Genomic DNA, 22,041 nt, shown 5'->3' on the forward strand with positions numbered 1-22,041 from the left:
GCAAAAAATACTTTTGACAATCTATTGCTTGGGATCTTGCACATGCACATGGCTCCGAGGCAGTATGGACTTGAGTAGGGAAAGTCCTTGCAATCTTTCAGCAACGTTCGACCAAAATAGGGAGGTTTCGCTCTACGGAATTATGTATGAAAATAACGTAGGAACTGCACGTAATTTTCATACGTAAAATTCAGCGCTGTTGGGATTCGCTCTACGTGATTTTCCACGACTGCTAAACATGCCTTGTTGCTTTGGAGACGTGTTGGCTGCATGCGCCCACCGCATGCACCACGAACCGAAACCGCGCTTTCCATTTTATTTTGAACGTGACGTACGGTGTGTGTACCTTGTGTTTCGCGCGGCTTGAACGTTGCCATGCATAAACCCGGAAAATGCGAAAAATATTTCAAAAACTCCTACGGAGGACCCAACGTAGGAAAGAGCTTTCCTACGGAAATCCGTCGAGAGATTTCCGTATGAAAGTTGTCCTCGCTCCCCGGCACGTACGACATACGGATTTTCATAGGTAATTACGTAGAGCGAAACCTCCCTAATAGCTTAGCTATGAAAACAGTGCTGATGGCCATCATAGACCTCACACATTGGATTATACTCATAAATGCCGGATACATGTCTCATTTCTCGTTTGCTGACGTAGGAAAGAAACGAGAAATGTAGTTCTTTTTTTTCTTTCTTTTCGCATGACGTAACATTTGCTGCTCGCACGCCTGGACACTTCATTAATTTCTGCCAGAAGCCAGCCACTCAGAAATAGCTCCGAGGGCTGTGCGGACTGCGGACGGACTCCCCGCTGATGTAATTGATGATGAAGTGTATTCGGTGATGAGTGTTGTTGATCAGGGGTGAGTGGCGGGCAAGTGTGAATCTGATAATGAAGGTGAGCTGTAGGGGCAAGGGGTGGTGGTGGGCAGGTTAGCTAGGTGCAAGCCATATTGGGAAACTATGGGGGGGGGGGGGGGCGTCCGAATCTTTTTTCTTGCTGTTGCAGCTGTCCCCGCAGAAGAGGTTAATTGTTGGTGCGTGGGTATGAGTGTGCGCGTGAGTGAGGTGTGTTAGGGTGTGCGCATGCATGGTGTGGCTGCGCACAGGAGTGAGAAAGAGCGTCCTGACTAGTCCTCCAGATACTCACTTTACAAAGTGCTATCCAATCCCAGTTTGACGTTTCCACAGATTCCTGTACTTCGTATTCTATCGTCGCTGCCTGCGTACAAGAACACCACACACAATGAGGACACCAATACTTCTACAATATCAACGCAGTCACACACAACGATTACTACGCCAATACATGTACATCTACATCCACAACAGCAGCAGCAGAAACAGCACAGCCAGTGCTGCAAGCAACAGTAGCAGAAAAATATTCCACAACTGCTTTGTGTGGTTTCCGTGTGGCTGCAATAAGCCCACACATGCGCGCGCGCGCGCGTGTATGTACGAACGTACACAGCTGATCGTTTCAGTTGCTGAGTAACATCAGGAAGCTAACAAGTCCATACAGAATAGAGTGGTTTCAAATCTTAGTCATGTGACTAAATTTGTGATAGATGCAGGGGTTGAGTGGAGTTGGAACCAGCACGGCTATCTCGTATGGTCATGTGATAGATGTTTAAAATACTCTATAAATCATCAGCGATTGTGCATACAAAAAGAGCACGAGTAAGAAGAAGAAACTGACCGTGTCAAATGTCCAGACACGCGGTGTTGTGAACAGAACTGGTGGTAGACACGTAGAAAGAGCCGGCACCTGATGGGCATACAGAGAAACACATAGACATTATGCCATTGCTACAGTCGTACATGTATATGCCAGGACTGCCAGAAGAAGTTTTTGATTGGTGCGGTCATACCATACCCTTTCATACGTAGTGTATATGGCGGGTGCACATGACCTCCTCAGCAGTACACATGCGTTGGTTGCCAACAAGTTAATCCGGTGATGACCTGACCAAGCGGACGGGTTCCAGTGGGCCTGTATGTTCTGTATGGTATAGCACATTAGTACTTGTTATGTAAGTTCATCCCAAACAGCAACTAGAATCACAACGCCAGCGTGATCAAACACAGTAACACTGTAGCTAGTTTCACTACGGCACTGTCGGGCTCCCAAGATCGGAGTGCCGAAGAACAGCCAGGCTAGAATGTCACCAAACACAGCATACCAATGTATACACGGTGACACAACTGCACATTGACTGTCATGCATGAAGATAAGAACGGTCTAGGCTAGGAGGCTGACCCCCCCCCCCCCCCCTCCCCCAGTTCTTCGCCGACAGACAGTACTGTACCCAGTCAAATACAACAATGAAACTTCAATATCAAGTACTTCCGAAGTACAACGTCCTTTTCTCTTCGCACCAGATACAAAGTACTTTTTGCCAGTAAGTTTTAGGGAAGAAATATTTCCGACCTACGGACTCCTCCAGTGTGTCATGATACACACAGTTGGTATCGCCAGTTGACATGAAGGGGAACGGCTTGGCTCCTGAACATCTTGCTAGTTTATCGAGGGCGTTGTCTTCCGAGTTCTAAAAGGGCTGACTTAACGAGGGGTGACAGTACTACAAACAGCAAACAACTGCCTACGGAGACTCCCTCAATTTAGGCTAAGGTCTGTGGAGAATCCATAAATATAAAACACAAAATATAAACTCACCGCCATCAGCCACAGGCCACTGACTGGTTTGTGATCACTAACGGTATAGGTGTGGTGAGAGCGGTAAGACAGCAGCTGCAGCGCTGGTCGAACACCGACGTGAGCCGCGGGCTGGTGACGCTCGTGCGTCTCCGCGGCGCCGTCAGCAACATTCGCAGTGCTGCTCGAGGCAGTGGCGGACGAGGGTGCTGGCGTCGCCACGGCTGCAGAGAGCTCTCTCGGCACCACCTTCCACTGGATACGATCACACCAGCTGGGTAGACGTCGAGGATTACTGAAGACAAACAATAACAAGGAGTAATTTATACAAAAGAGAAAGGACCAAGGAACTACAAGTTACGCTAAACACTAACGCTAAACTATCCACTAGCAAGGAGAACAGCTAAAAACCACCCACCATTCATACATCTATTCATCAAAAATTGAAGACGAGATAAAAAGGAAGATTGGGGGGAGCGGGTTCTCTGGGGTTTGCCAAGGAACACTCTCAGATTTCATCTTCACCTACCCAGTAAAGTCAACAATGTAGTTAAAATTTCCTCCAACAAGTTGTACAAACCAAGGCGCATTTAGGAAACTTCACTTCTCAACTCCAAACTCCAAAAAACGGTCTCTTCACTGTGATTAAAATTAAAATTTACATTACACCAAATTTTCGGGCCTGGCCCATCATCAGGAAACAACGGCAGCTTTAAACTATTCAGCATCATGGAGGTAGGACATTTACCTGTAGTCATAGTCATGCGTCTTAGGAGTGAACTTGTAGGTCGGCGGAAAGTCGAGTATGCCTTCGTTGAAATCACTGTATACATAGCCAAGATCCTTCTCGCGCGTGAGCTGTATACGCAGACGAACAGATAGACGGACAAGCACGCAGGCACGCACACACACACACACACACACACACACACACACACACACACACACACACACACACACACACACACAGAGATGGGCAGGAAGACACCACACACGCACGCACACACATGCACACACACACAACGGAAGAAGAAAGAGAAGCGCACCATAGTAAAAGTTACTAAAAGTCTACTAGAAACACAGGTATCGAAACCTAGCTCAACAAGAAAACGGAAAACACGATAATATACATGAGTAATCCTTTGGAACTGCACTGATCATACGACGTCAAGAGATAGCTGCAATTGCAACTATACTCGTTCCAATTTCCATCATAACGCTGGTTCTACTTCACCGATTTTGACGATCTCGGGCTCGTTGGAAAGCTCTTGGAACGAGGATAACGGCGAGCCCAAACTCATTCAGGAGAGCGATTGCTGTCTGCTACTGCATGCCAGGAACGCCAGCTGATTACCAAATCCAACCCGGGAATAGTCCTTGTCTCGCAATTTCACTCGTGCTAGCTCAAAATCATTCAATTTTTTCTAACAGACTCACAAAAGCCGTGGCAAAAAGCGCTGGGAGTGATGTCACACGCTGCGTGGGCAGGAAGAGGGAAAATCCCACGTTTGAACGAAATTCGCACTTCGCTGACGCATGAGAAATCGAGCGAACGTTCGAGCGCTTTCCGCTCTGTTACACTAGCTCGTACCGACTCCGGAGTTTTTCGAGCCGACACTCGGCGACAGCTTAGATTCTCTGCTACCTCGTAGGTATTTCGATTGTTGAATTCAGTTGAGATTTGACTGAGTTGTGACTCGTTGAGTGCACTTGCACACATGTCATTGGCATCGTTCGATTTCGAATGATCAGCTCCAAAGGGTTAAGACAATACCGTAAAATTCAGTAAATAAGCCCACCCTAAATAACGCCCATGTCCGATAATAAGCCCAGGTTTAGGCGGTGTACACTTCAAGTCCGTTCTAGCGCCCATGCCCGAAATAAGCCCAGGGCGTAAAGTGGACTCAAAATGACCAGCGCGCGAGCGTGCGCGTACAAACTGTAGAACAGTTGTAGATCGAGTGCGTGCCATCAAACTGCACGCAGCACAGTGCAGAACTCAACACTGTCACGGCGCGCGAGGACAGCAATGTTCCGTTGGAATGTAGCAAACTGCCAAAAAATGTAGCAAAACATGTCGCGCTTACCTGTACGTAGTGGCTCATAGTGGCGTGTGAGTGGGTTGCTGATAGATTGATCTTCTGCAGATTGCGTCCGAAATAACGCCCATGCCATGTAGCTCCCCCCCCCCCCCCCCCCCTCTCAACTACCATACACACTAGCACATGAGCCAGCATGAATGACGGCTGAGCGCGTGTAAAACGATAAGTGTGCAATCTACAAAGGACATGTTCACAAACTGGGCGGGGGGGGGGGGGGGGGTGTGCAAAGGGGAAGGTCTGAAAAATAGTTGACTGTCACCACCAGGACTTGAACTAGGCAGTAACTAACCTGGTCGTATTGCCGCAGATCGCCTAGCCGGCTCTGCTGTAACGCAGTCTTGACAAACTCCACATTACACTGGTCCAGCCGATAATTGAAGTCGCCCATCCAAATAATGTAGCTGCAAAACAAAACAATACGAGACAAACATTACAGTCAGCGACCTAGCCAAAGCCGGCTCAGCCGGCAGAATGCCGGCTGGGAGGGCGACCTGCCAGCTGAGACAGCTCCAAGGGTTATTTTGGCCGGCTGGCAAACAATTGAGATTTAGAGAAATTTTCAGTTTCTACAAGTACAAGTATTTGTAGCACGCTGTGTTCGGGGATCATTTTTCTTTCAATCATGTCACCAAGCCCACTATCCTCCGCCAAGGTAAGAGTCGACCACTGTCAGCTGTCGAAAATAGGTCCAGTTTCTGCCACTACAATGTCCGAATAATCGTGGAAACAGAACGACCGGCACGGCGGCAGCGAAAACTTCCACTGAACTGGCAGTGGCACTGCACTAGTGCACTGTACTTGCGTAGATCCCGTACAGTACAGCGTACTGCATGCACTCCACTCTTGAGGTCACGCATGTAGACTGTAGTGCACTGCACTAGCACTTGAGTGAGATGCTGAAGTACAACCCATATCCGTAGGCGTAGTAGGTAGAACGTTGGCCGGCTGGCAGAAAATCCTGGCTAGACCTCTGACAGTCCCAACAGCTATGCGCTAGACACCAAAACGTTAGGGCACCAGTTTCCAATGAAGGGATTGTAGGCTTCTAGCTGCAATCTTAGGCCGCGTTTACACGACAATGCTGGGGGTGAAAACGCAACAAAATCCTTTCGGATGCATGGTTCACATGCACGGTACGCGGAGCAAAACGTAAAAGATGTACACCGAAACGGAAGAAAACCAAAACGCTTGCCAAGGGGGAAGAATTTGAAAACGGAAATGTTCTGCCGGATAAATTTGGATGCGTGAACAGTCGAAACGGTGTGTTGGGCCTCGTTTCCATCACATTTGTTTCGTTTTCGCCCGTTCACACGGATCCGACAATCAAAAATTGTTTTTACAATTTTCGTCATGTGGCCTGTTTTCAACTATTACTTGAGTGTGATTGGTATTTCCACGACAACACTTGGCGCATGACAAACTTTGGCAGATCCTTTGCTCACGTATAGACGTGCGAAAACGATCCAAACGGAGACCACCTCGGACCAGCTTTGCATCGTGCACAAAAACGAAAAAAAAGAAATGCGAGACTGAAAACGGAAAACTGGCCGTGCGTTATCGTGTAAACGCAGTCTTATTTCCTGTGTCCATCTGCAACGAGTTCACAAGAGAAAAAAAGAAGGAAAAAAAGAAATGTTCCCACACCGGGAATCGAACCCGGGCCGCGGCGGTGAGAGCGCCGAATCCTAACCACTAGACCATATGGGAGCAGTTGAGAAAAGGAAAGACAAGGCCAGCCTGGAGTGGAAGATATGCAGCACCTCAAGCCTGATACCGGACTGTACGACTTCACCCCCGTAAGGGCCGATTCCCACTACGGTGCCGTGAGTGCCGTGCCGTGAGTACCCATGGTGATTTGCTCACGTGAGGGGCAGTTTTGGCGCGAGTTCATTCCGTGGCTCCTGCCGTACCGCGCCGTGGACATTCCGGTGCCGAAGGCCTCTGGGGGGTGGAAATGGCAAGCCGTGGTATTCCGCGAGGTCGAATGCAGTGAGTAAAAGTAAGTAAATTATCGTATCCGTTCCCGAAGGGAACTCACGACGGCCGCTAACACCCGATAGACCCTAGTGAGTAGCAGTGAGTAGCAGTGAGTAGCAGTGAGTAGTAGGTATTTTACTACTCCCTGAAAGGAAGTTTTTTCTTTCTTTTGTATTTGCGGTACGAAGTTTTTTCTTGGCTTTTGGCTTTTCGATTGGTTGATTCTTGAGCTTTTTCCAGTCCTCCCCGGCCCCCGCTATTTTCCCTCAGGATCAAAGTCAGAAATTGATTAAAAAAATGGTGATCCGGCCTGCCGACGGAATGTACGGAATGACTGTGCGCAGGTGTAAATCACTCTCAGCTTCAAGCTCGTACCGTGGGGTACACATGACCTCCCAAATCGTCGGCACGGCACTCACGGTACGTAGTGGGAATCGGCCCTAAGGCCCCGGTCACACCGAAACAAGCCACTTTGGGCTTGTTATCGCTGGCGCTCAGCTGGCTTGCGTGATCCCTGTGACGCGGTCACACCAGACCTTGAGTGCAAAGCTTGAATGGCTTGTTTTTCTTACCCGCCAAATTTTGAATATCTCGAAACACACCATGACCAATGTTTGCAAGAAACTGGAGCCCGTGAGCAGAACGTTCGCGATCTAAAACTGTACTTGTTCTAGTGTTCAGTTTTGATGAAGAAGCAAAGGAAGCCCGGATTCTGAATTGCGAAGTCGTGCTCTTTTTATTTGTTCGGTGTGCATGGACGCGATGGTTCGGGTGGTGTTTCCTGATGTCGAGCTTTCTGCCCCGCCGGTTGCCGTTTTTGAACTCAGTTGCAATCCACTCTCTTCTTCGTACCCGGCTTTCTTCATGAATTCGGTCGTGAGTGTGGTGCCTTGTCTTGGCCTCAAACCACAGCTCCAACAATCTACGCAGCAGTCTAGAGGCACAGCGGCAGAAATCCATGGTCGTCGGACAAAATCCAAATCAAACTGAATACAGTGTAGTTGGGGTAGACAGACTCACGGTCAAAACCAAAGGCACAGGGATAGCACGGTTCCACGGACACAAGAAAGAACATCAATTATTATCAGTTCATCATGTGTGCTCCGGAGCTCCAGTCCAAGCGCACTCAAATTCTTTTTTGAATTTCGGCTTTCACTTTTCAGCCGCTTGTACAAGCTGTGGCTGAAACAAGCCGAAAAAAAACGGCTGAGAGTCAGCCACGGCTGAAAGTCGCTTGTAGGACACTTTTCAGCCATTTCCATGGTAATAGTGACGTAAACAAGCGCTTGTTTCGGCTGAACGGCTGAATCGAGCTCGGTGTGACCGCGGCCTAATAGACTGTTTTCACAGCCATTTTAGCTCTTTTTCTCCCAGTTGAGGGTGCGCTTGTGTATATTTTGCCCGTACAAGAGGCTTGGATTTAATCTCACTGTATGATTACGGTGCTGCTCAATAAAATCTAGGGCTGAAACGATTATACCGATTACTCGGTATTTACTCGTTAGAAAAGATACTGAGCGAGTATTTTTACTCGCTATCGGCTTATCGGCTTGAAATGAGTACATATTTTGATGATGAGTGTGTACATATTACTACTATTCGTCCACCGGCGGCTCGCGTGTGGCGCAAGCAAGGTCTGGTGTGTGGACGTATTTTGAGCGTGGTGTGGAGAAGCACACATGTAAACTTTGTAAAAAGACTTACTCTCGGCAGAGCGGAACCAGCAACCTGTTCGCTCATCTGAAATCGGCTCACCCTTCAAAGTTCCAATCGGTTCACTCCTTGGGTGCGACTACTGAGTCATATGTTAGTAATGCGTCATCGGTGGCAGCGGAGAAGCGCAGCAGCAGCAGCTTGTCGAGTTGGGTTGTCAACTCGGCAACTTCCACCAGTCGTCCCTGTTCGTCCGGTCGCTCCGAGGAGCTCGCCGACTTGATTCTCGATTAGATCGTGGACTCCACCAGACCACTGTCCATCGCTGGCGATCGTGGGTTTGTTGCTCTGATGAAGTTTGTGGAGCCTGGCTTCACTATCCCGTCGCAAACTCACTTGCTGCAAACCGTCATCAGGAACGCCATCGACAAAACGAAGGGCCTGGACAAGTTGTTGGTTTGCAGTCGCAAACTGGTAGGGCACTTTAAACATTCGTCTGTGGCGGCTGAGCACCTCAGGCTCAAGCAGTTGCAGCTTGACAGCGCCAAGCAGCCGCTAACCATAGTCCAGGACGTGTCTACAAGGTGGAATTCCACCTTAATTCGTGTGGAGCCGCCTCCTACAGCTAAGGACAGCATTGACGGTTGTGCTGTCGGACAGCAGCTGCACTCCAAAGAAGGAACACCGTGACCTTCAGCTGAAGGACCGGCAATGGACCGCAGCTGAACGCCTGGTCACAATTCTGAAGCCGTTTGAGCTTGCAACCAAGATTGCCAGCGGGCAATCGTACGTCACGCTCTCAATAATACTCCCCATCACCACGAAGCTGGCAACACGGCTTCAAGTGTTGGTCGGCGAAACAGTTCCACCATGGCAAAAGCTCAAGAGAAAATGTGCCTAGTAGAAACAAATAAAACCCATACTCACTGATGCTGTAATAACTCTGTGCATTCCGCATCGGAAAAGCGCATTTGCTTGATAGCACGGAAGTATTCCTGCACAGGAACACAGAGGGGTGCGGACAAAAACTCAGAGCGTACACAAAATCTCCAGTGTAAGGCAGAGCAGCATTTGGCTCTACTACAGCTATAGAACACATCAATATAGGACTGATGCCAGTGGCTTGCACTGATGCCAGTGCCTTGCATTGATGTCAGTGGCTTGCTAGCCATATTAGAGCAGGGTTGGCTCCAAACCTTCACCCAGTGCACAATAGACTAGTAAAGGAGATCGGCTGAGGTGTTGCAGAATGCCTACTTGCTTTTCTACATGCACACACACGCACGTGCACACACACACACACACACACACACACACACACAACACGCGCACGCACGCGCACACACACACACACTGACCTTATTCCTGACACTGATGTTCTCCGTGTGCGGACAAAAGTGACAGTTGATAAAGACGGCATGAAGCCCACAGATACGGAATCGAACTGCAATCGCACCTTTCCTAAGCGGTGCAAACAGATAGGAAGCAAACCAAACCAAGAGAGCAGGGATAACCAAAAGGAGTCCTCAAAGCAATGTAGACAAGTCCGAATTTCATTTCCCATTACTGCTAATGCTTGTATGAAGCATCCACCGCGCGTTCTCACCAATCGAAAAGAAAAACTGGAGCGCCGACAAGAGTTGTAATGGAGATGACTTGGTACACAAGGGTGTCGGAAAGCATTCCACATTGATGCGGCCATGACGAAGAGGGGCGTGCTAGGCAAGTGTCTGAGGCCCTCCCCAGGCAGAAAAAAGTTTCGAAAATTTCGCCCAAATAACCCATATTTTATTTTATTGTTGATAAATATGGTGGTAAAGACACACCTGGCAATATGGCGGTAAACACACGCCTGCTCACACACGCTCTCTAGGCTGCAAAGTTCTGGCACAGAGCTCTCCTTCTCACCACCACCACCATCAGTTCGCGCCTGGCGCCTGGTCGATGCATGGCTGGCGGTATCCGGCATAGCAGGCTGTATTTTATTGCTTCAAAAATCAAAAGATTATTGTTGGTGCGGCTTTGGCAGTACCTGCCGCACCGGTTCCGACGTCCCTGGTACAAGGCAAGAGTAAAGTCACCCACCATGCCTTCAAGGCCACCGTACTCACCCCGTCATGCTGGTCCTTAGCTTGGAGAACTCAATATCGGAGATGTGAGGTAGCAGCTCCACGCGCACAAACACGCAGATCAGGAGACCAAACACACGCCGTACAAACAACTGCGCAGAAAAGCACAAACAAAACAAGAAGATATGTAAAGAGAAAAAGAAACAAGAAGAAAATAACTAAAATTTGTTCACTTCCATCAGCCCAGTGGTAATACAAGCATACAGTCCACTAGACACTCTAACTACAGGCGCGGCGAGAGAAATCCGACCAACATGCCACTAGCAGCGCCAAGGCTCATGCGGGTCCTGCAGCCCTCGGATCAGTTTTCGGAACGTGCATGATGTAATTGACATGGAAACATGGCGCTAGCTTTGACTCACGGGTCGGATTTCTTTCGCTTTGCTGTAGTTCTACCAGTGTACAGACAATAGAGCAACAGGATGCCGGTGTGTAGGCAATAGAGCAACAGGATGCCGGTGTGTAGGCAATAGAGCAACAGGATGCCGGTGTGTAGGCAATAGAGCAACAGGATGCCGGTGTGTAGCTCGTGTATAGTCGGCGTAGTGCGATCACCACACCAGAAGATGGCCACCGAATATCACATAGGTACTACATAGTCCAAACAGGCCGAATGACACCCAATGAGGTTGCCCATGGTACATAGTCAACACAGCGCAGATATACAGTCTGATACATGGTCACCCCGTCGCAAATGCGCGAGCTACGCCCACTGGGATGTGTGTGTGTGTGTGTGCACGCGCGTGCGTGTGTGTGTACATATCCATCTTGACCTGCAGCACTACACCTAAGTTGCCATACACCTAATGCTTGCTTACTCGTGTCAGTCCGTACTTGCAGAGGAGAGAGGACAAAGCTTGCGTCCACGGATCAAACGCCATTAGCTCTGATGTCCATGCAACAGGACTGGCATTGGCCTCCTGAAACCTGCAAAGGAGAGAGAGAGAGCGAGAGAGCGAGAGAGCGAGAGAGAGAGAGAGAGAGAGAGAGAGAGAGAGAGAGAGAGAGAGAGAGAGAGAGAGAGAGAGAGAGAGAGAGAGAGAGAGAGAGAGAGAGAGAGAGAGAGAGAGAGAGAGAGAGAGAGAGAGAGAGATAGAGAGAGCAAGAGAGAGAGAAACATGATGCTTGTGCGGTGTAATGTTCACGTCTTGATCAAATTTCCACCGCCCAACATTGTGAAACAGGATAAGCAAGAAATGTCATGTTGCATGAATGGCCTTACTCATCACAGGAATCGATTTATCCGGGTTCGCATCGCAGTTTGCGAATCAAAATTCACTGGCTGCGATTCGCTTTTCGTTTTTTATCGCCCAAAACTGCGATGCACTGGCCATGCATAGCGGTATGTACAAAGACCATTCTGTACTGTTTGTGTGCAGTTTGCATGCGACTGCTGTACACCACTGCTGACTAGGGAGTAGTATCATACTACTCCAACCAACTGGCCTGTCCTGCTCAGTCCGCGCGCGTGTCGCGGATCGCGCTCTGTTTGATTCTGGACACTGCACTAGCCACAACTATAGCACTGGTCGTACAAGACTGCAGTCTTTTGAAGTTTTGTACACGGCGGCCACTTTCCCTGAAGTTCTCCTTTCTTCTTTCACTGTCAAGCTCAATTCAGTTTGTTTCTGTTCGACAAGACACAGTTGAAGTAGATGGTGCTTAGTCTCATCAAGAGTAGATAAACAAGAGTGTGCAACTCCGGGATGGGTTGGCCCGCTGCGGAATTTTTGTTGACGTAATCTTTTCGACGATACACGCGCTGCGAGTCTTTTGGAAAGTTTTGCCTCGTGCACTTGGCCGGGCTTTACATTACAAAGTCGGCGCCCAGCACGTGCTCTCACACTGCTCTGGGGCAAAATGCGCGTTCTTCTGAAAAAAGGTGACGTCAACAAAAAGTTACGCCGCGGGCGGGGGTATTTGCAGATTGTGCAGAAGAGATCCGGAGTTGCACTCTCTTGTTTATCTACTCTTGGTCTCATGTAGCCAACATGTCAGTGAATCTGATCACTGTCCAGAAGCGGGAAAAGGAACTGGTCGAGCCAGGAGTGTCGATTCGTTTCGATGAAGAAAAGGAGGAAAGCGAAAATTCTGTGCGCTTTGAATGAAGTGTCACGATCGTTTCAGCGCTTTCCTGAGCTTTCTTTGTCGAAGGAATCAGTGGAACTGTCCTGTTCAAGGACATCGTGTTCTGAAGAACTCGAAGTTGGATGGACGCTGAACATGCAACAAGCCGAAGCGAAAACCCTAACGTAAAATATTCAGGTCAACCGTTCGTTCGGAGAAGCAAATAGCGACTGCAGCCATTGTCCTCTTCTGTACAAAATCCTGCTATTGTACAGCTATCATACTTGCCAACCCTACCGGAATTTCCGGGAAAATCCAGGAAACCTCGCTTTCGTCCCGGTACACCGGAAAAGTTATAACATCTACCGGATTTTCGAAAATGTCCGTCAGCACCTTTTTTTTGTGTTGATTTTCGGTTTTGGGCACTCGCTCGAAGTGCTGTGCCCACATCAAGGTTTAGCGAGCGAGAACTTTTGAGATAACACATGAAAAAGCACGTTTTTGTCGTACATGCTGTACTATTTGCGAATGTTTTGTGGTCATGGTGACGTCACTATGATGTCATATACAATGTTTTGCACAATTATGATGTAAAAATTGCAGATCAAGGAAAAATGGGCAAAATCAAGGAAAAACGCCATCAGTGTCAAGGAAACTGTTTGCCAGGGGTTGGCAAGTATGAGCTATACATGTAAACTTTTGATGAAGGAAAACTGCCAATCAATACTGGGAGTTGCTAGTCAATTGTAAAACTGTGTAGCAGTGACTGCCATGCAAAAAAATCAAAGCAAATCGATCCCTGCATCAATACGCTACAAGTGACGGCATCTGCTGAATACGGACCAACTGTTACTTCTTAAATGCATCAGGGCAAGTGGAACCGTGGTCGAACTTCCTTAGTACATACTCTGATTAGCCATACTCTGATAATACATACTTTGTACTCTGATAATACATACTTTGTACTCTGATAATACATACATTGTACTCTGATAATACATACATTGTACTCTGATAATACATACATTGTACTCTGATAAGGCCACACGTTTTTATTTCTATGTTTCTCGTCACCTGAAAATCTAAAAACGTATGCGAGAGGTGGAAAAAAATAAAAAATGACCGAAAAATAAAAAAAAGTTTATTAGACCTTTGTTCACACTAAAATCCACCAATACACCATGCAAAATAGCATCCATAGTTAGCAACTAGTATGTGGTAGGAGCTTCTGTCACAATCTGAGCATGTGCTGCTAAATTGCGCACAAAAATGCCACCTTGCATCATGTGCCGCGCATGCCAGGCCACATTATGTACATGTGCATGAGTGTGCTGGTCCCCACATGCACAGTCAGTGTAGCATATTTTTTTCTTTTTTTCTTCCAGACTCCTGAATCGTATGCGCGCGGGTGACGAGAAACATAGAAATAAAAACGTGTGGCCTAATACATACATTGTACTCTGATAATACATAGAGTACATTGTACTCATAATACATACACTGTACTCTGATAATACATACTCTTGCTTAGTACAGACATTGTCCGGAGCACGGGTGTACTGAAGTATGCTGGGATAAGAATAGGGCTGAAACGATTATACCGATTACTCGTATATCACTCGTTATGGATGAAATCGATAATCGTTATGATCGATAACGATTATGACTGTACAGTGCGAAAGTGGTCATGACGTCAGTACATGCAGACGATGCATGGCATCATGCACGCGTGTCATGCGCACAAGTACATGAACGTCGAAGTACAGGTGCATGAAGCCGTAGGTCCGTACAATCATTGCGCGCTTGATCACTTTGGGTACTCGTAGCCGTACATTCCGCGCTCAGCTGCCGACATCGTACTCCGCCCTTATTCACTGCAATAGTCAGCGTAGCCGGAAAGTGAAACAACCGGAAAGCTTCATAGTTTTAGGTTGTAGCGAAACCGTGAGTGTGGCTGCCGGCCTTCTAATTTGTTCAGTTCTTGTCAAAAACTTAGTTAGTTTGGATTTCTTGGCAAGGAGAGCAGTGACAATGCTGCCGCCTGTAAAAGCGAAAGTTTGTCGGACCAAGAGATCGCCAGTTTGGGCATACTTCGAGGAAGCTGGTAGCGTAGCGAGATACAATTTGTGCAGCCGCAAGTTCGTCCGTCAAAGTGGCACAACCAACTTGTTCCCCCACCTGATTTCTGCTCATAAAGACCAGTACGCCGCCGTGGTAGGGAAAGGACCAGCAACCCTGTCGACAGCACCGACGACTACCAGCAATGTTGAGCGCAGTGACAATGCGACGACCAGTGCTGGAACGAAGCCCGTCACATCGTTCTCCGGCACAGGTAACTTGTGAAGGTGCGACTGCAGGCGCTCAGGCATGTTGACGGAGTCGATCATCGACTGGATTGTCGACTCCAGTCGACCCTTCTCCATTGTAGAAGACAGAGGACTGATCGTGCATGCCTAATGGCAGAGGAACACTGCTCATATCAAGTTGCAAATTTCATTTTGGTCGTTTTGGGGCCTGTGTGGATCTTTCACCCGTACGTACCTGTATATAGTTGAACAAATTTAATTGTTTTTGCCGTCTACTGATTTCCAACATGACACGTATAAAACTTGTTCGAAAAATCGGTAAAACCAATAAATTGATCGTTAGACACTGACAAGCGATGGCATTGGCGACAGAAGAACTTTGCTTCCTTCCAGGAGAGCTGCATCACAGTCGGATGCTGTCCATGCACATGCCATCATGCTGTATTGTACTTGTAGACACTGGAGAGCTGATTTTGAACCGAGAAAATATTAACCCTTTATTGGCCGATTAAAATACAAACAAGCCCACGCAATCGCCAAACCTGTACCTATATTGGACGTAACTTTAGTTTGCATTGGACAAATTCCACGATCTTGGGCATCCTGGAAAGGCCTTGGCGAGAGGAGCGCAATGAGCGTACACTCGACTCCACGGGATGCACTGGCCCAGCGCTGCAAGCCAGGGAAGGCCAACCAGCGCTGGGCCCACGCTCGAGATCTATCTCTATCCACCATTTCACTCCTGTGGCTCGTATCAAACTCAAATTTTTTCGCAGAGACTCCCGGGAACGTATTTTTAAAGTTGAATCGGTGTAGTCTTGTCAACAGGTGACGTAAGCAGGGAAAATCCCGGCCGTTGACCCACGCATCACGCCCTGAGCGCAAATTTCCCGGGACCAACATTACGAGTGCTATAACTCAAGAACCGCTCTTTGTATCGCTTTGAAAATTGTTCGAGGCGACAGCTGAGAGTTTTCTCTTCGACCTACATATTTAGATCTCTCCGAAAGACCGAGATTTGAACAAGTTACGATAATTTCAAAATGCCTACCCCATCGAACATCGGTGTTCGATCAATGTATAGGCCAGCCAATAAAGGGTTAATTCTTTGAACATTCATGAAGAGGATATTGTTGCTATCTAGCTGACAGACATAACCTGTGGCAGTGGTGTATGGAATCAGCTTGCAAGGTCTGTAGCAACTTGATCATGCAGAGAAGGAGCTGAACTGCACACGCACTCGCTACTGCTCTCACAAGATGATTGGCTTCTCTCCAGTGATCCAGCCCACCTCAAAGCATGGATCCACTGCACTTTGTCGTCGAACACATCAACACGCCTGTTGAAGTACACTGGGAAAGGTATCACTTCACGATGAGGAGCACACAGCACTCGTGGAGGCTTGTGCCGGGTGAGTGGCTTCTCTCCAGTGATGCAGGCCACCTGGAGGCATCGGGCCAAGTGCGTTCTTTGCCGCAACGGCCACATCAAAACAGCAAACCCAGCAATGCCACAATTTCCTGACTTCAAGACAACTGGACCACATTAGTCATCTGCCATAGTTGGTGCCAGCTATGTCGTCCCGTTCTATGCACGCCAGGGTCGAGATCGGTCACAACTCAAAGAGATATGTATGTGTATACATGCTGCTGACTAGGGCTTGTCATTTCGAGGTTATCTCTGGACAACGACGGTTTTCTCCTGGCTCTTAGACCCCGATTCACCATGCGACGTGGTGTGCCACAAGAGATGCAATCGGACAACGGTACCAATTTTCGTGTGGCTGATCAAGAGGTAAAAGCAGCTGTCAAGTTTCTCAACCACTCCAGACTAGCAGCAGAAAGGTCATACCGCGGCATTACCTGGCACTTCAAGCCACCAAGTGCACCACACTTTGGTGGTGTGTTCTAGGTGAGGGCCAAGGCAATGAAACGACTGCTGCAAGAATACCTTCAGCTGCTATTGCCACAACACTTTCTCATTGGCCATGCTAGGGCAACTATTGCTGCTGAAGCCAACCCATCTACAATTACTCAAGTTCACCCGAGGAAGTATTGGGAGTTTGTACAACGTATTGTAGATCAGTTATGGAAACGTTAGCTGGAAGAGATTGTTCCGAAGCTGGGCATCCAGGAGATGTGGTTCCTACAACAGCGTAACGCTAAGAAAGGAGACATCGTGCTTGTGATGGATGAGCACACAGCAATTGCACACTGGCCACGTGGACGTATACTTATGACCTATCCAGGTAAGGATGGTGTTGTTCGGATAGTAGAAGTTTAAGTAGCTGGGAAGGTATACAAGCATGCAGTTCATCATCTCGAGCCACTGGAAGTTAAAGGTGCAAGTACTGAGTGAACTTTGATTTTTTCATATTCATAGTAAAGAAAAGACCAAGGAACTACAAGCTATGCTATAATGTCCACTAACACCACCAGTTACTTGACGATCAGCTCATGCGATAACATTGCACAACATTGACCGACAGTACTGACGTTCAACAACTAACTGGCTATCAGCTCTAGCACGTCTTGTACGTCCTTGGTCCTTTTCTTTCCATCCAAGTTTTCATATCCAATTGCCATTGTTTTTGTTGTGTTTTTCTTCTTGCTGTCTTCGTCTTTTACTCACTCATGTGCTATTTATCACTTTTCTTTCACGAGGGAGGTATGGTAGATTTATTCTCCTATTTCTGTGTAATTTACATGTACTACTGTGTTCAATGGTGGTGAACCACGATGCATTGATCATCATGAATGCATGTGACGTGCGTCATAGATAGATAGATCTGGTTTCTATGGCTGGCGTCTATTACGCCTGACTGCTTTCCGCCTTGGGTTTGCATTCACAACTAAATGTACTATTATTTCTTCACGGCCACATGCATGTATGATACAATGCTGGTATGCCGTTGCCTGTTCATACTGTCCTGGAGCTGGAAGAACCCGCTAGTCTTACTTCTTCTACTTTTAGTTGTTACTATCTTGCCTAAGTGGGCAGTTTTAAAGTGTTTGCAGCAGTTGTGCTTCGGTTTATAGTTATATCAAGCAACGTTAGAACATACGGTTCTCTGCGATTGTTCGTTAGAACATACGGTTCTCTGTGATTGTTCTTCAAAGTAGTGTAGATGAGTGCTTGTAAGACCACAATATAGCGAATGTAACACACTGCATGCTGGAACTAGCTGGTCGCACGCATGCGCTGTTATTGGTTAATCGTTAAGGCAAAATGGGCAATCGTTTCGGCCCTAGATAAGACGTACCTAAGATACTACATGTAAGTGCACAACTGTCTGCTGCTCATGGGGTAGGTCTTAGCGGAGTTCCACTACCTAACCCGTAAAAACAGGCGCAGGTCATCACATTCAACAATACCATCAAACCTCTCTTATTGGCGATGGTGCCATCGTGAGAGTAAAGAATTCAAAACCTGTGCTGCATCGAATCAGCCATGTGGATTCTGGAAAAAAAATGAGTGAAGTGAAGAGCAGTTTCTCGTCTTACCCCACCGCATAGACGTCACACACATCGCTCTGTCCCTTCAGACCCAGCCAGTCAGTGAGGTCATCTGCTGGCCCAACCGAGTATACATTCCACGTCCCCGACCAGATCCTGATACATACACACGACGGAAACCACGTCAAAAATGGACAATACGAAAATAACAAGAAACCTCGATGTACAGTAAAACCTGTAAGTAAAGACCACCGTGACTAGCAACCAGCCTGGTACTACAGACCGCCGTGACTAGCAACCAGCCTGGTACTACAGACCACCGTGACTAGCGACCAGCCTGGTACTACAGACCACCGTGACTAGCGACCAGCCTGGTACTACAAACCACTTCACCAGGCACGGACGGTCTCACATCCACTATGGTTGTGCGGTGCAAACCTCTAACTAAGGACCACCTGCTACTAAAGACCGCTTTCTCTGGCCCCAAGGAAGGGGTGGTCGCTAGTCGCAGGTTTTACTGTACTGCTGATCGCTTATCAAGGGGTCAACCACTTTGGTCCACCACAACGCATTATCGTGCATTTACGTCGTGTGGATCACCCACCGTACTTCCCCACATATACCATACTCACTCGATTAGAAGCCAGGGCGCTTCTATTTTTCATTGCCGATTCCGAGGCGGCTTTTATTCAAGAGGGGCTTCTATTCGAGATTCTATTCAAGAGGGGCTTTTTTATTTTTTCAATCCATACCAGTATTCCAATCGAATCATTACAGTGCATTTCAAAACTATAGACGCGTAGGGTTTTTGAAATATTTCAAATTTGGCTGGAACTTTTTGAGAATAGTTTTCGGAATATTGCTCAGGATCGCTCCACAATTACTCTCATATAGTTTCTAAAGGATTGGATAACAGACGCCCAATTTGGAAAAATTTATGCACAAAGTGATCACAGATTTTATGTGGTATAGATGCTGGCATAACGGTTTTTGCCTAGGTACGCGTCTATAGTTTTGAAATGGACTGTAGTTCGCACACACTACATTGACCTGGACATGTACCGGCGGTATGTACATGTGCGGAATGAAGTTAAGTTGGGTACAGTGGGAGAGCTAGGGGTGAGTTCAAACCGCACAAGGATCTAGAGTATTGAAACAGTTTCCGTTTCTTTGAAGTGATATGGCACGAGCGAAGAAACTTGCTGTTGCCCCAAGGTGAAACGGAAAAAGACTAACTCAACAGAAAAGAACAAGATGGATGTCATGTCGTGGTCGACACGCGGTGGTCTGGGTGTGAGCCCAGAATGGTGAACTCGCGAGGTACTACGTATGTAAGTGAAAAACGAGGAGAAAAAAAAGGTGAAGCCAGATCGCGACTCCTGTACATGTAGTAATATGATGACTTGGTTTGCATTATGTGTATAGCTGGAATAGAATCACGACACTCGTCGTGACAGTACCGTAAAGTACCGCCAGAGCGCTCCGTCTCGCGAGAGCGCCCCACCTTGATTTTACAGCCAGAGAAAGGAAAATCGTATGGCAGAGTGCAACGAAGTGTGTACGATGTGAGAATCTTAGTGTACTAAGGTCACACTTGGCAGGTTTTTGTGTGGAGCTTGTGTCAGCTTGAAGGTGCGGATTGACTGCAAAACGTGCAATATGTGTACAAGGTTCATGTCGTATGACCTACAGACAGCCGTCCACCTCCACAATACGACCACGAAAGGATGAGATGGTGGGGCGCTCTGGCGGTACTTTACGGTACATGCAATGATACTTTGTCCACGCCCCCTGACCTTAGCATACATGGCACTACCTGGTCACCCCATCCTTTGCGAATAGTAGTCCGGGCTTCTATTTGTTCAACCAGTCGCTGTGGGGGGGGGGGGGGGCTATTATTCAAGAGGGGCTATTATCCAAGAGGGGGGGGGGGGGGGGCTTCTAATCGAATGAGTATGGTAAGCGCACATGCGTTTATATTATGTGCAATAACGGTGTGTATGTGTCCCAAACAGTGGTGTTATCACAATACAGCAAACCCTGCCATGGCGACCACTCGGATAAGGCGACCACCTGTCCAAGCAGACCACTGGAGCCAGGACCAAGCGATGCTATTTCCAGTCAAATGACCCTAGATAAGGAGACCACCTGGTTACAGAGACCACGTGTTGAAAGTCCCTTTGCGCGGTCATCTTACACAGGTTTCACTGTACTTTGTGGTGTTTCACCAATACTCTAATTTCAGAAATTTTCGGTGCTCAATATTTTCGGTATGAGGGCAACAGGCTAAGTTAGGTGAACAGAAATTTTCGGTACAGTGAAGCAGTTCCCTATTGGCTTATGTGTGTTAGTGTTAGTTCGGTGTATTGAAATTTTAGGTATGAAACAGACGCACCGAAAAAACCGAAAATAAAAGAACACCGAAAATTTGTGAAATTACAGTACTTGTATTCACTATTCACATATGAGCACATGCGCTTATGATTGGGGGTGCGCTTAAGTCTGCACATAAGCACGGCCCAATTATATGTGCGGAAGTACGCTATTAGAGACCAGGTGGTCATGGAGACCAGGTGGTCATGGAGACCAGGTGGTCATGAAGACCAGGTGGTCATGGAGACCAGGTGGTAATTTGACTACAAGTAGATCTCACCTGTATGCGAGATTTGAAATTCTCCGTGCATAGTACAGACTGTAAGCACGTGATGTATGTACTACTGCTAGCCACTATTAAACCACCTGGATGATAATATACCATGTACATGTGTTAGCACTACCTAGAGGTTCTGCTAGATAATTTGTGGACGTGATGCATCGACAAATCGGACCCAATCAATTCAAACAGTTTTCGATAGCGCTGTACTGGTTCTCGCGTGATCCTACAGTACTGCTGACAAACACCGTCAGGCGTCAGTCTCGTAGAGTAGGCCTGGATGTGAGTATCTTGCACACAACACAGTCAGTGCATCCGTGTACACATGAACATGTGTGGATATACGATAATAATTTTCCAGTTGGTAATCACAGCTTCGACCGAGTTGATAAAATTTCAGAACGGGTACAATGCACTCACCTCAGCCAAGAACGCTCCGTTGCTCCAATGCCAGCCATGATTGTGCATGTAGTGCTCGATCGCCACGTGTAATGAAAGATGTTCCTAACTGTTTTCAACTTTGAACTCATTCATTTGAAAAACAGAATAAACACCTTCCAGGTCGGCCTTCTCCTTGCACTACTCTTTTTTTCACAGCCAGTTTATCTACTGCGTGCTGCAGCTATGGGACAACGAGAGGAGGCTTGTTGTAACCCTAGGAAATCAAGGAAGGATCACCCACACACCTCCACGACCTTTCTCATTCGATGAAATTTTTCTTCTGGCTCACATGCTGCAAAGTGCCAAAAAAACCTTCATCAGTTCATGCAGCTGGGGGAGCTTGGGAAACAGCAGCGGTCCCTTTGCAAATCTTTCCTTTCTACACGTAACCCCAGTTTCATATGAGCTGCCTGGTGGGTTCATACAAAATACTGATAGTTTCTCTCGAAAGCAGCTAAAACGTCAGATTTTGTGAATAAGGAAACGTGATTTGTCGGTTTTTAGCCATTACCCGTACGTACACGTGTAGCAAGATGTCATGACGTAAGGAACTAGCATGTCATGGGCAAACAATAAACAGCCACAGGAATTATTTATTTCAC

At 47.4% G+C, this 22,041-nt stretch overlaps 1 protein-coding gene and 1 non-coding gene across 2 annotated transcripts in view; both read right to left on the bottom strand.

Moving 5' to 3' along the window:
- The window catches only part of LOC135820869 (inositol polyphosphate 5-phosphatase K-like), a 26,011-nt gene extending 4,267 nt beyond the window's left edge, over positions 1–21,744 (bottom strand). Inside the window, exons 1-11 of the mRNA XM_065333912.1 lie at positions 21,419–21,744; positions 18,394–18,501; positions 11,336–11,444; positions 10,500–10,609; positions 9,747–9,849; positions 9,316–9,383; positions 5,048–5,159; positions 3,405–3,514; positions 2,678–2,951; positions 1,700–1,768; positions 1,151–1,222 (exon numbers count right to left, since the gene is read on the bottom strand). Coding sequence (XP_065189984.1) covers positions 1,151–1,222; positions 1,700–1,768; positions 2,678–2,951; positions 3,405–3,514; positions 5,048–5,159; positions 9,316–9,383; positions 9,747–9,849; positions 10,500–10,609; positions 11,336–11,444; positions 18,394–18,501; positions 21,419–21,528 — 1,245 coding nt within the window. The 5' untranslated portion in view covers positions 21,529–21,744. The remainder of the gene's footprint in view (positions 1–1,150; positions 1,223–1,699; positions 1,769–2,677; positions 2,952–3,404; positions 3,515–5,047; positions 5,160–9,315; positions 9,384–9,746; positions 9,850–10,499; positions 10,610–11,335; positions 11,445–18,393; positions 18,502–21,418) is intronic.
- On the bottom strand, positions 6,394–6,465 carry Trnae-cuc (transfer RNA glutamic acid (anticodon CUC)). The gene has a single exon. It is a non-coding gene; the product is annotated as a tRNA-Glu (tRNA).
- Positions 21,745–22,041: the final 297 nt, after the last annotated feature.

This window comes from Sycon ciliatum, chromosome 7 (genome assembly GCF_964019385.1).
Source record: "Sycon ciliatum chromosome 7, ocSycCili1.1, whole genome shotgun sequence".
Classification (NCBI taxonomy): domain Eukaryota; kingdom Metazoa; phylum Porifera; class Calcarea; order Leucosolenida; family Sycettidae; genus Sycon; species Sycon ciliatum.